General features: G+C 46.4%; 1 protein-coding gene across 5 annotated transcripts in view; it reads left to right on the plus strand.

The window, feature by feature from the left end:
* SLC6A2 (solute carrier family 6 member 2) overlaps positions 1 to 12,907 on the plus strand; it is a 48,279-nt gene that overhangs the window by 22,227 nt on the left and 13,145 nt on the right. For all 5 annotated transcript variants that reach the window (XM_001167725.7, XM_063797828.1, XM_009430817.5 and 2 more), the window contains one exon: positions 6,904 to 7,042. In XM_001167725.7, the coding sequence (XP_001167725.2) occupies positions 6,904 to 7,042 (139 nt within the window). The remainder of the gene's footprint in view (positions 1 to 6,903; positions 7,043 to 12,907) is intronic.

The raw sequence follows: 12,907 nt of genomic DNA on the forward strand, positions 1-12,907 counted from the left end.
GTTCTTCTCACGCCGCCCTTGCCCTTTCTGGCCTGGAGCCTGCCTCTGTGCTTTGTAATGCACAGCACTGTCATCAGCTGCCTCTGGACTTTTTTTTTTTAATGGCGTGATGCCCTTTTGTCTAAATGTTTCTGCTTGAAAAACATCCCCTCAACTCAGTTTGGGGACCCAGTGAGTGGGACTCCTAGTGCCAACCCTGAGGAAATAGAAAATTTTTTCTCTTTCTGCCAACCTGCTGGCCAATTTTGTTACCATCCTGTACTCATTTAGGCTGATGGACTGAGCATATCATTCAAGGGAACAAAACTGCTATTCTCCCCAGGCTCCAGGCCTGAAGCCAAGCAGCCCCACAGCTAAAAGAAACTCTGCAGCTCTGTAACTTTATCTGTAAAAGGCCACCTTTGGTGAACATGTGCCTGGCAATAGAAAACTTCCACCCCATGCCGGTCCCTGTTGAGGAAGAAAAGTCTCCCTCCAGCCTAGTATTAATCATCTGTGCTAAATATCAAGTGAGAAATTGAGCTTTTTTAGTGTGTAGACTTCGGAAAGCCTGGACAGTACACTTAACGATGATTCATTTTCATTAAACTTCTGGAAAACTAAAACTGATGTAAGTTTCTTGTACTAAACCCCAAGGCTTGGGCCTGCTGGGGGAAGGAGGCTGCATTCTCATTGATTTTCTTGGGTGTAAGCTTGGGAGTCCAGATCTTTTCACTGATGAAATACCTAGACAACCTCTACAACCCTGAAAGTGGACTTTGAATGCATGGGACATCAGCTGGGCCTGTTGGGGGGCATTTCAACCATGAGATTGGACACCAGAGGCATTTTGGCAAGTTTCAGGGCAAGGATGATTGGTTCCATGCCTTTTTATTCCCATTATTTGGATAGTCAAGTCAACCAAATGACAATTGACACAATTCAACACCTGTCCCATAAAGGCACAGGAAGAAGCGGAATTAAGCATCAGATAGGGTCAGTACATGCCTCTGGTTTTCTTTTCTTTTTCTTTTTTTTTTTGAGGCAGATTCTCACTCTGTCACCCAGGCTGGAGGGCAGTGGCTCAATCTTGGCTATTGCAATCTCCACCTCCCGGGTTCAAGTGATTCTCCTGCCTCAGCCTCCCAAGTAGCTGGGACTACAGGTGTGTGCCACCACACCCAGCTAATTTTTGTATTTTTAGCAGAGAGGCGGTTTCACCATGTTGACCAGACTGATGTGGAACTCCTGATCTCAAGTGATCCACCCGCCTTGGCCTCCCAACATGCTGGGATTGAAGGCGTGAGCCACCACACCCAGCCTGGTCCTCTGTCTTTTTAAATATGCGTACGCCCTGCCACCCTTTCCTCTTCTTTTTCTCTCTCTCTTAGGACATAGCAGAGGGGTCTAAGTCAGGGGATTGTTCTGAGTTAGGACTAACAGGATGAGAAGTTAGCCAGGCAGACAAATTGAGCTCGGACGTGTGTTCTGGCTGAAGGAACAGAAGGTCCCAAGGCCCAGAGCCATGGATGCACCCTATAACTGGGGACTGACAAGTAGTTTGCTGCTGCTGGGGTGAAAGGCAGGGTGTGGCAAGGCCAGGGATGAACTTGGCACGGGATGGACTGTGGAAGGCCTCAGATTCTGAGAGACTTTCATGGTTATCCTCCGGACCTCGATGCTTTCGACTTTTTCGGTTGGATGATTCTTTGTTGGGGACAGGGGTGCACACTGTCTTGTGTATCTGTGATGTTTAGCAGCATCCCTGGCCTCTACCCTCTAGATACCAGCAGCATCTCCCTCCTCTCCAGATGTAACAACCAAAAATATCTCTCTAGACATGCCAAATGTCTCTGGATGGCAGGGGCAAAGTTGCCTCCAGTGAGAACCACTGTTTTAGGTGCTAAGAAGCCTCTGAGGCTTTGGAGGCAGGAGAGTGGCAAGGTTAGAACAGTACTTTGGATGGATGGTTCTGCAGTGGCACAGACAGTGGATTTAAGGGGGCTGACAGGAGGCAGAGAGACTGGGTTTGGGAGAGGGTGGGAGTCATTTACAATAGCTCTGGAAGGACAGTGTATTAGTCAGGGTTCTCTAGAGGGACAGACTAATGATATAGATCTCATATGAGTTTATTAAGGAGTATCGACTCACACGATAACAAGGTGATGTCCCACAATAGGCTGTCTGCAAGCTGAGGAGCAAGGAAGCCAGTCCAAGTCCCAAAGCTGAAGAACTTGGAATCCGATGTTCGAGGGTAGCAAGGATCCAGCATGGGAGTAAGATGCAGGCCAGAAGACTAAACCAGTCTAGTCTTTCCATGTTCTTCTGCCTGCTTTTGTTCTGGCTTCACTGGCAGCTGACTAGATGGTGCCCACTCAGACTGAGGGTGGGCCTGCCTTTCCGGGTTCACTGACTTAAATGTTAATCTCCTTTGGCAACACACTCCCAGACACACCCAGGAACAGTACTTTGCATCCTTCAATCCAATCAAGTTGACACTCAATATTAACCATCACAGACAGAATGTGGGTCTGGCCTGGGATGGGGACCGTGGGGGTGGGGGTGGAGGGAGCAACCAAGAGACAGGATTAGCGGGGACCAGACACGGCAACTGATTGCCTGGGGAAGATGATGCAGGGTGAGAGTTTAAGGCCACAACAGCTGGCCTGGGAGCTGCAGGGATGGGAGCCATTCTGGGGAGGGGGCATTGGTCTGGGTAGACCTTGATGACCCACCCAAGTGCTCATTCATTCACGCATGCTCACATCCCCTCTCCCCATTGCTCCCTCCCCTACACCTGTGCACCTCCTGTCAGCTTTCTGGCCAGCAGAGAAGGCACCTGCCACCTTCACAGCGGAGTCTCCCCAGCCGACCCCCTCTGCTGAGTTTTCTGGGTACCCTTGACTCTCTTGCTGACACCTGCTGCTCCTTGAAACCTAGGACTCAAACATAATGATCATTATAATTACCATTTATTGAGCATTTCCTGGGTATTATTATCTGATATTCTGTAACTCAGCCCTCATCACAGCCCTTTCACTGAAAAGAGAAAGACTCAGTGATGGGAAATGCTTACACGCACTACTGTCCCCTTGCCTGTGATCCCCAGGGGGCTGGAGCCATCACCTGCTTCTCCACAGCCATGCCACCAGCCCCCGGCACACTGCCTGGCTCAGAGCAGAGGTGCAGAGAGAGTTTGTGGAATCGATGAAAGGATTCGGGTCACACAGGAGCTGGTGGTAAGGGCTAGGATGGGAAGCCAGGTCTGTCTGACCCCAAAGCTCAGACAATTTCTGTGCCAAATTTTTCTGTTTTCCTTCATATTCTTTCAAATAACATACATCTATTTTGAGTGGGTAAATGATGAAAGAGTGAATGAAACAGCATCATTGGTGGTCTTCAGCCTTTCTTTCACCTGCCTGGAAACAAATTTTAATTCCTACCCAAGGGTAAGCTAAGTAAGTTTCCAGACTCAGGGTACATGTTTTCCTTACAAGCCTGGAATCTTCCTGCATCATTCGGGATGATTCCAGCAAGGGCTGTCATCTGCCTCTGGCAGACAGACAATTGATCTTATCCCCTGCAAGTGTGTACAATGTTGCCATTAATGTGTGTTTTGGAATTAAAGCCACCTTCCAGGGAAGGACGATATATTAAGCTGTTTGCCTTTAACACTTTAGTGTAAATTTGTTTTGTTTTGTTTTGTTTTTGAGATGGAGTCTCGCTCTGTTTCCCAGGCTGGAGTGCAGTGACAAGATCTCCGCTCACTGCAATCTCCATCTCCCAGGTTCAAGCAATTCTCATGCTTCAGTCTCCCAAGTAGCTGGGATTACAGGCATGCACTACCACACCCAGCTAATTTTTGTATTTTTAGTAGAGACAGGGTTTCGCCATGTTGACCAGGCCGGTCTCGAACTCCTGACCTCAGGTGATCCGCCTGCCTTGGCCTCCCAAAGTGCTGGAATTATAGGCATGAGCCACCATGCCTGGCTGTATAAATCTATTAAGCAGCTGCTTTCTGAATGGACCTCTAGTTGAGCGCAAATGCCTATAGAATGAGACAGGGAAGTTTCCGTATGGGAAAATGTGTGGTGCCCTGGGCAGTATGAAAGATCTGGGCAAAAGGGTTAGAAATTTGCCACAAGTGATGGGAGGAGTTGCTAAGAGAAAGATTGAGAGTGTGTGGGAGACTGACCCTCTTTCCTTACTCGTTCTCCTTGGGGTGATCCTGGGATCTCATTTTCTATAGTAGAGGGATTGTTGGGTTTAGCAAGAAAGGCTGGGAGCATTTATCTGTTTCTAATCCTATGATCTCTCATGAGCTAACAGGTCTAACTGCCAGTTCTGGGCTTAGCACTGGGGACCAGGAATGGTTAATTCACCTCCTCATCCTGGGAGACCCTTGTATACAGTTAGCCCTGACCTTGCAGGAACAGGCAGGCTCTCCTTGCAACTGATTCAAGAGCCACAGGAACTGGAAGAGTTGAAAGATGCCTATCAAGGATGATTGGGGGGCCTCCCAGGAGAGGTGACACTGGATCTGGGCTTTGAAGGGTGTTGGGCAATGTGCAGCTGACTGTTGCCTCTGAGTGTGAGGCACAGAGAAGAACCCAGTGGGAACTCGTTTTGGGGGCCCCTGCAGCTCCCTTGAACCTCCCAACATGTGTCATGCTTTATTGTGAATGTGCGTGCAGTGTTGCCTCCCATGCTACAGTACAAGCCCACCAAGGCAGAGTCAGGACGGTGCACGAGCAGTTCCTGTGTGTGTCCGAGGCCCAGATGGGCTGGCTCACAGCGGGCCTTCAGTGACAAATGAATGATTAGGGTGCAGAGGAAATACCACACTAAGTTGTTCCCATTTCTGCTTGCTTTGCCTTGCAAGGGTGCAGAGTGGTCAGGGGAACCCTTCTCTCCTGGGACCTGCTGTACTGTTTCAGCAGTCAGTCTTATTTGACCTTTCCTTAGCTCCTAACCAACTTTGATTAGATTCTCATTAGCAAACGGTCATTTTGTTTTCAATTCTCTTTATCATTTCTTCATTGTAGATTGTACAAGGGACCCCAATATTCTCAGACCACCTTGGATTGTTTGTTTTTCTTACTAAAAAAAAACCAGGCCTGGCGCAGTGGCTCATGCCTGTAATCCCAGCACTTTGGGAGGCCAAGGCAGGTGGATAGCCTGAGGTCAGGAGTTCAAGACCAGCCTGGCGAACATGGTGAAACATTATCTCTACTAAAAATACAAAAATTTAGCCGGATATGATGGTGGGCTTCTGTAATCCCGGGTATTCAGGAGGCTGAGGTATGAGAATCACTTGAACTTGGGAGGCGGAGGTTGCAGTGAGCCGTCATCGCACCATTGCACTCCAGCCTGGGCAACAGTAGTGAAACTCTGTCTCAAACAAACAAACAAACAAAAAAAGAAACAAAACAAAAGAAAAAAAACCCAAACACTTTATTGATAGCTAACATATTACAAAGGAGTGACTATCATCAAGCGACAACTCAGCAAATGTTACCCGTTGAACGCATCCAGTAACCTCACCCAGCTCAGGAAAGAGCATGATGAATGTCCTGAAGTCCTCATCATGTCCTCTCCTAGTCAGTAACCCCCTCAACCCCATCCCAGGGTACACCTCTCCTGACTTCTAATCCTTTAGGTCAGTTTTGCCTGTTGTTGAATTTTATATGACTGGAGTCAGACGGAAGTGCTCTTCTGGCTTTGACTTCTTTCTCTCAGCAGTATGTGCTAGAGCCATCCCTCTGGAGGTAATTGCTGTATAATACTCCACTTAGGCCAGGTGTGGTGGCTCACACCTATAATCTCAGCACTTTGAGAGGCTGGAGCAGTTGGATCACTTGAGCCCAGGAGTTCAAGAACAGTCTGGGCAACATGGCAAAACCCAGTCTCTACCAAAAGAATACAAAAATTAGCCAGGCGTGGTGATGTATACCTATATTCCCAGCTACTTGGGAGGCTGAGGTGGGAGGACCACCTGAGCCTGGGGAGGCTGAGTCTGCGGTGAGCCGTGATGGTGCCACTGCACTCCAGCCTGGGCACCAGAGTGAGAGCCTGTCTCAAAAAACAACAACAACAACAACAACAACAACAAAACTCCACTTTATAAATATATCCTAATTTATCCATTCCACTGTTGATGGATGTTTGAGTACTTTGCGATTTGGGGTTATTATGAATAATGCTGCCATAAACATTCTAGAGCATGTCTTTTGATGAACATGTGTACAATATTCTATTGAGTCAATACCTAGGGCACAGGATAAGCATATCTTTAGCTTTAGTAGCTATTCCCCAATAGGAAAAATGTTCACTCTTGTCTCAGTCTCTAGACCAGGTATTCTCAGATTCAGCAATATGGACCTTTTGGGCAGGATCATTTTTTGTTATTGGAGACTGTCCTGAACATTGCAGTATGTTTAGCAGCACCCATAGTCTCTATGCCAGTAGCACCACCTCTCCTCAAGTCATGACAATCAAAAACATCTCAGATATTGCCAAATATCCTCCGGAGTGGGGGTCAGGGACAAAACAGTCTTCCCTCCTGCTGAGAACTGCTCTTTATAGTGTGAGTTCTGTGAGGACAGGAACCTTCCCTATTTATTACTCCAAGGCCAGGCGAGCAATAGGCACTTAAGAGATTTTTGTCTTTTAAAAGCAGCCATGAGCCTGGAATCTCCCCAGATGATTTGCCTCTTCTAGGACAGAGTGGTCCTGGGCACAGGCCATGGCTGACCAGGTCAGGCCCATGTGGTGCATGGCAGTGGCTAGGGTCCCTGAGTTAGGGGAGAGTGGCCAGGTCCTGTCTCCATCAGCATGCATTTGCAGGGACTGGTCTGTGGTCATGGCCTCTGTCGTCCTCCCTGACGACATTTACCCTGGTCCCCTCCCCTCTCCTCTGGGCAGGCGTGGTGTCCTGCACCTTCACGAGAGCAGCGGGATTCATGACATCGGCCTGCCCCAGTGGCAGCTCTTGCTCTGTCTGATGGTCGTCGTCATCGTCTTGTATTTTAGCCTCTGGAAAGGGGTGAAGACATCAGGAAAGGTAATATCTCTTTGTTTCTCTTTCACTTACTTGGGTGATCAACCTTGGGGGGTGTGATTATTTCTAGCAATAATTATGTAGCTGGTGGACAAAAAAGATGGAGCTGGAAGTGCAAGGCCTGGGTTCGAGCCCCTGTTCTGCCACTGACTTGGACAAATCCCTTCCCTTCCTTTCCTTTCCCTTCCCCAAATCTGTGTCTCCACCACAATAGGTTGAAGGGGTATAAGTGGATCAGAGTTCCTCATATTTTCCTGCCAAAACCTCCCTAATAGCAGAGACCAGGGACTGGGATACTGCCAAGGGCCTCAGGACAAAGTCTAGAGATACTATCAACATGCCCTTGATAAATCTTGAATCTTGACCTAAATCTTCATGCAAATGTTGCATCCTACTCTGGAATATGACCATAAAATCAATAAATCCCCCCTCTGAATTTTTGAGAAAAAAGGATGCTCTAGAAGATATTCAGATGTATGCTGGATTTTGTGTTTCCTCGGATACAGAAATAAGTGCCCCCAGGGTTCCAGGTGCCTTGGAGAGAAGAGCATAGGTTTAGATGACCCATGAGGGCCAGTCTGGAGTTGGCATTCTGAACTTGGGTGACACTGTCCTCCTATAGTCAGCCTCTCATGGGTGGGGAATATTCAGGAAATGGCTCCTGTTGATTTTTAGCCCAAGGAACATCATGGGAACAACAACCCCATTTGGACTCTACAGGGTCTATTTAGAAGCTTGACTATTAAAGAGGATGTGGATGGGAAATTTTCTTTCCGGTGTTGTGGTGAGCTAATGCTGTGCAACAAACCACCCCAAAATGTAGTGACTCAAAATAACAACCATTTTATTGTCTCTCACAATTCTATGGGTTGATTGGGATCAGCTGGGTGGTTCTTCTGCTCCATGTGATATTCCCTGGACTACATGGCTTCACTGGGCTGGAATATTCTAGATGATGCATACACATTGCTAGCATTCGGCACTAGCTGGGAGCTAAGTTGGAGCTGCCAACCACAGCATCTTGGGATGTTTCCATATAGCCTTTCTATGGTGCTTGGGCTTCTCACAGCATGGCGGCTGAGTTCCAAGAACATGTCCCAAGCAGACAAGCCCCAGTGATGTACAAGTAGCTATTCCAGTCACTGCTTGCATCATTCTTGCTATTGTCCCAGTGGCCAAAACAAGTGTTGAGGTAAAACCCACCGTCCATATGGGAGGGGATTACACACAGGTGTGAGTTCATTGGGGGCCACAGCACAACAGTCTACCTTAATCAGGTGGGTATCAATTTGGGAGAATCCTCATTAGGCAACTGATTTTGGAAAGGGGGGGGGGGTGCACCAGAGTTCTCTCTGATACTCTTAGAGTTCTTGGTCATGCCATTGAGTGCAAAGAAAGTAGCAGGGGAGCAGCAGCCAGTAGAGATGAAATCCATCAAGAACTGGAGAGAGAACTTCCTATCAGCATGTTGGGGACACAGTGTCTACCCTAAGAAAGCACTCAAACAAAATGCAGAGCAGGGCTTGGAGAAAGTCTAGCATTGAGCAAAACCAGGATAGGACCACTAACATTCTGATGCCTGGCACCTAGTAGGTCTTCAGTAAATATTTATTGGGTAATTGAAGGATGGGTGGGTATATAAGTTTGGGGAACTTCATTAAGTATTCTTTTGAATTTAGTTCAAAATATCAACATAGGAGACCTACTGTGTACCAGGCTTGATGCTAGTACTAGTGATGCAAGAATAAGACAGGTTCCTTCTTCAATTGCTTTAGTCTATGTGTATTACAGGCAGGTTATGGATCAACCAATGTCACTAGCTTCTTGGGTCTCTATCCAGAGAACATATGTGTGTGTCCCCATTTAATAAAAACCTGTGGTCACAAACTATGTGCACTATTATATATCTTGCTATTTTTTAAGCTTAACTTTACCTTGAAGTCAATTTCACATCCAGTAGTCAAATTACATTTCAACAGAAATACAAACTGTGGGTTTCAAAACTGTAATTAAATCAGCTTAATGGGTCATCACATACACTTTTCAAAAATGAAAAAGTCTAGATAATAAGAGATCATTGCACAAGTAAAGTAAGAGCTGTCTCTTGGGATTTTTGTTTCAGTTACAGCAATCTCTAAGTTTATGTGTAGTTTGTCTTGATATTGAAGGCATTTCTTAGCATGAGTTGTGGTCAAAAAGTGTGAGATGCTGCATTAGTGGAGAAAGGAAGCTCTTTCAACTGAAAGTGTCTCCAAAGACCATAGAGAAGGTGGCATTCGAGCTGGGTCTACAAAGTCAGGTGCAGGTAGAGGTGGGGTGGAAGGAAGGGATTCTTAGCAGAAGGAACTACATGAGCAAAACTGTAGAGATGTGGAAGCCCCAGGCCAGCCCTGTCTAGCACTCTCTGTGCCTTTCCTGGGTACCAGGAGCAGAGTTCTCCTGGCCTCTGCAGGCACAGACAGAGACCCTGAGGGGAGACAGGGCTCAACCCTGTGAATTGCAGAAGATATATGAGCTTTATACTGCTTCTGGCCTTGGCATAGGACCACCACAAACTTCTAACATTGCACCCCAAGATTGGGTTCCCCAATGCCATCACCAAAGAGGGTAGAGCCTGCCCCGCCTAGTTTAGCTTCTGAGTAGAGTGGAGTATATGTTGTCTGCAGGCAGGCTGATGCAAAAGAGACTGGGAGGAGTGAGGCTGAGCATGCTCAGTTCTTTCCAAAATACACCTTCAGAGAAGGTAATGAGGGGCGAACCAGAGTGTTACACTAGGAAAGCCCCCATGTAGAAACACAATGAGAGAGGAATATGAGTCCCCTCTGCATGTGTCATCCAAAACCACAACCCACATTTTGCATAAGTCCCTCAGTGTTCTGACCACTAAGCAGGTATGCCACAGGCAGTCCATGGAGAGGAGATTTTTAGAATGGGGAGCTTCACTTAGGACATTACTGTGCTCTGTCTTTAATTGTTTTTATAAACTGGCTTATGAGAAACCAAGAGTGTTGCTTATTTCTTTCTAGACTGAACCTGGAACAGGACATTGAGCCTTTCTTAGCAGGCTTCCATAGCCTCAGAGCTGGCCTCAAATGAATTGCAAATGTTCATACCTCCGGTCTTGGCAAGTGAAGGTTGTGCTGGTCCTGGCTTGCTTTAGTGACTTGATTGGACTCAATTATAATGAACAGCATCATTCACACATGAGTGAGGCATAGACTAAAATGTTTGTAGCTTGGTGTTTTCTTCAGTAACATCAGTGCATACCCCACACCCCATAAATCTCCCTTTTTAAAATCACAAATTCTAAATCAGTAAAGGGTAAATTAATGCAGATTTATAGTGGTAAAGTGCGGACATTTATCATCTCTGTTTTCAAGTCAACCTTAGAGTAGGTCCTGGGCAGCGTTTTTCAAACTCTCATGGGTGTAAGAATCACTGAAATGGCTTGCTGAAACTCAGATTGCTGGGTCCCTCTTTGAGAGAGTCTGATTCAGTGGGGATGAGGTGAGAATTTGCATTTCTGACAAGCACCTAGGTGATGCTGATGCTGCTGGTCTATGGAGCTCACCTTGATCTAGGCAGCCGTTTTCTCGATGCCTGGATTCATAGCAAGGCTTGCACAACTTCAGTGACAAGCACCTCACCACCTTCCTGGGCAGCTCTTTCCCTTGAGAGAGCTCTATCAATTTGAAAATTCCTTCTTTTATGGAGCCAAGGTCCTCATTTTGATTGTGAGCCATTGGCTTGAATTTGGTACCCTGGAACCACACAAATTATCCATAGAAATACCAGCAGGTATGGATTTAAAGTGATAGAAAGCAGTGACCTCCCTTAGGGACTAAGGACATTTGCCAAGACCAATGGGCTGCTCATTGCTTTCTTGATGTTGTGCTCAAAATTGGACCAAGTCTAGGTTCTCATGGCCAGAGCTGTGTTGCAAGTTGAAATGCTGAGAGCTGAGAAGCCTGGGGTGGAGATGACAGAGCCCAAGCCTTTCTTCTGTTTACCCATTGTGCATTCAGGGCACATTTGAGCATGAGTGAACTGTTAGCCAAAGATCCAGGAATCCTTCTTTCAACACAAGATCTTAGGCAGCTGAAGTAACACCCACTGCCAATTCTGAGAATCTTCAACAAGACTCAGATGGTTTAGCTTTGAACACATGGGCACAGACAAAACAAGTTCCCTGCTTTCTTGATGCTTGAACTATAGTCAGGGTCTCAGCTCAGTCATGGCCTGATGTATTCCTTAGGGAAACTGAATCCATGGCCAACAAACATGGCCAATGCAGGACCACCTCCAGGCCCCATGGGAGATTCCCTGGAGTCAGAGGTCAAGATACGGTTTTCTGATGGGAGGAGTGTAGTCCCACCTGGTTTGCTGGGCTGGGCATTGCAGCAGGACTGCAGCTATTGACATGAGTTTTAGGAGACCAGAGCAGTTAGGACCAGTCTCAAGGAGATGTGAGAGCTCCTTCTTGTGCCTTTTGCCAAGGGCTTACACCTATTTGTCCCAGATCAGGAGACTGAATACAAGATTGATTAACGTGAGGTCACCCAGATGCAACAGCTTCACTTTCCAGGGCATGTTTCCCTCCTTATTTGTTATGCAATTTGTCCTTCCTGTTCTTGCCTCCCTGAAAGAAAACAAGTGGAAATCCCATTTCCATAAAGACCTTCTTAGAACAAGGGAGTGATGGAGAAACAAGTGGATAACATGAAACAGAGGAGGCTTTCCTGATTCCTTCTGAGCCCAGAAGATGTGACTACCACTATGCATTTACTCGCTCCCATGCTGACCCAGTTACTCATTCATTCACTTGTTCATGCATTTATTATTTGACTTAGTCGTCCACTAACTTTCTGATTTATCACTAATCCACTCATTCATCCATCCATCCATCCATCTACTCAACCCTCCACCCACCTAATCATCTTATCCATCCTTTTAACCAGCTACCCAATCATAATCCAGCCATCCACTCATCCATCCATTTACCTAACAATCCAATCATTCATCTACACCACTGCCCAGTCCAATCATTCGTACAATAAACATTTATTTGGACGCACATGTGCCGGGTTCTGGGGATTCAGGTTTGAAAAATATAGGATTTTACTTCTAAGGGGCTCATGATCTAGTGGGAAAGACAAGTAAAGAAAGAGGATAAATCCCCATCCTTAAACATAAGTATGAGAAACATATGGCTTTATTTTCTATATCTCCATTTTTTGTTTAGAGCCCATATCTTTTTAGCCTGGCAAAGAACTTTTCGTGTTTCAAGGTTTCCACTTTCCCCTTAGGGATATGTGAAGATTCCTGGGGCTACGTAGTTCCAGGGATTTGAGGGGTGGAACCATCTGGCATTTAAGTTATAGGCCTTCTCATGTTTCAGCTGAGTCCTCCTTGAGTCTGACTACCTTGACCTTAGCCTGATTTTTCACTTGGGGCACAGCCTTCTTTCAGCAAGGCTACCCATGGCTGCCTCTGCCTAAAGTGGTGATTTCTCACCTTGGCTGCACAATTTTATCATCTGGGGAGCTTTAAAAAAAAATACTCATTTCAGGCCCACCCCTGACCAACTAAGTCAGAAACTCCAAGAATAGAATCTGAGCTTTAACATTTTTACCTATAACTTCCCCCACGGTATTTGAATGTGTAGCCAAGGGTGAGAAGGAACAGCAAGGAAACCTATATAACACCCCAATCCCTGTCTCTACGTTTCTTTTCTGTTCCTCCAACCCGGACAAGGGGATGGGGTGTTTCTTTTTAGTCTGGAGTAATCTCTTCCTTTGTGTGTTTCTGAATAAGGTACGTTGTCTGTGTCCCACATCTGTTCCCACTAAGATAAAGAATGGTCAGAGG

This window comes from Pan troglodytes, chromosome 18 (assembly GCF_028858775.2).
Source record: "Pan troglodytes isolate AG18354 chromosome 18, NHGRI_mPanTro3-v2.0_pri, whole genome shotgun sequence".
NCBI classification, from domain to species: domain Eukaryota; kingdom Metazoa; phylum Chordata; class Mammalia; order Primates; family Hominidae; genus Pan; species Pan troglodytes.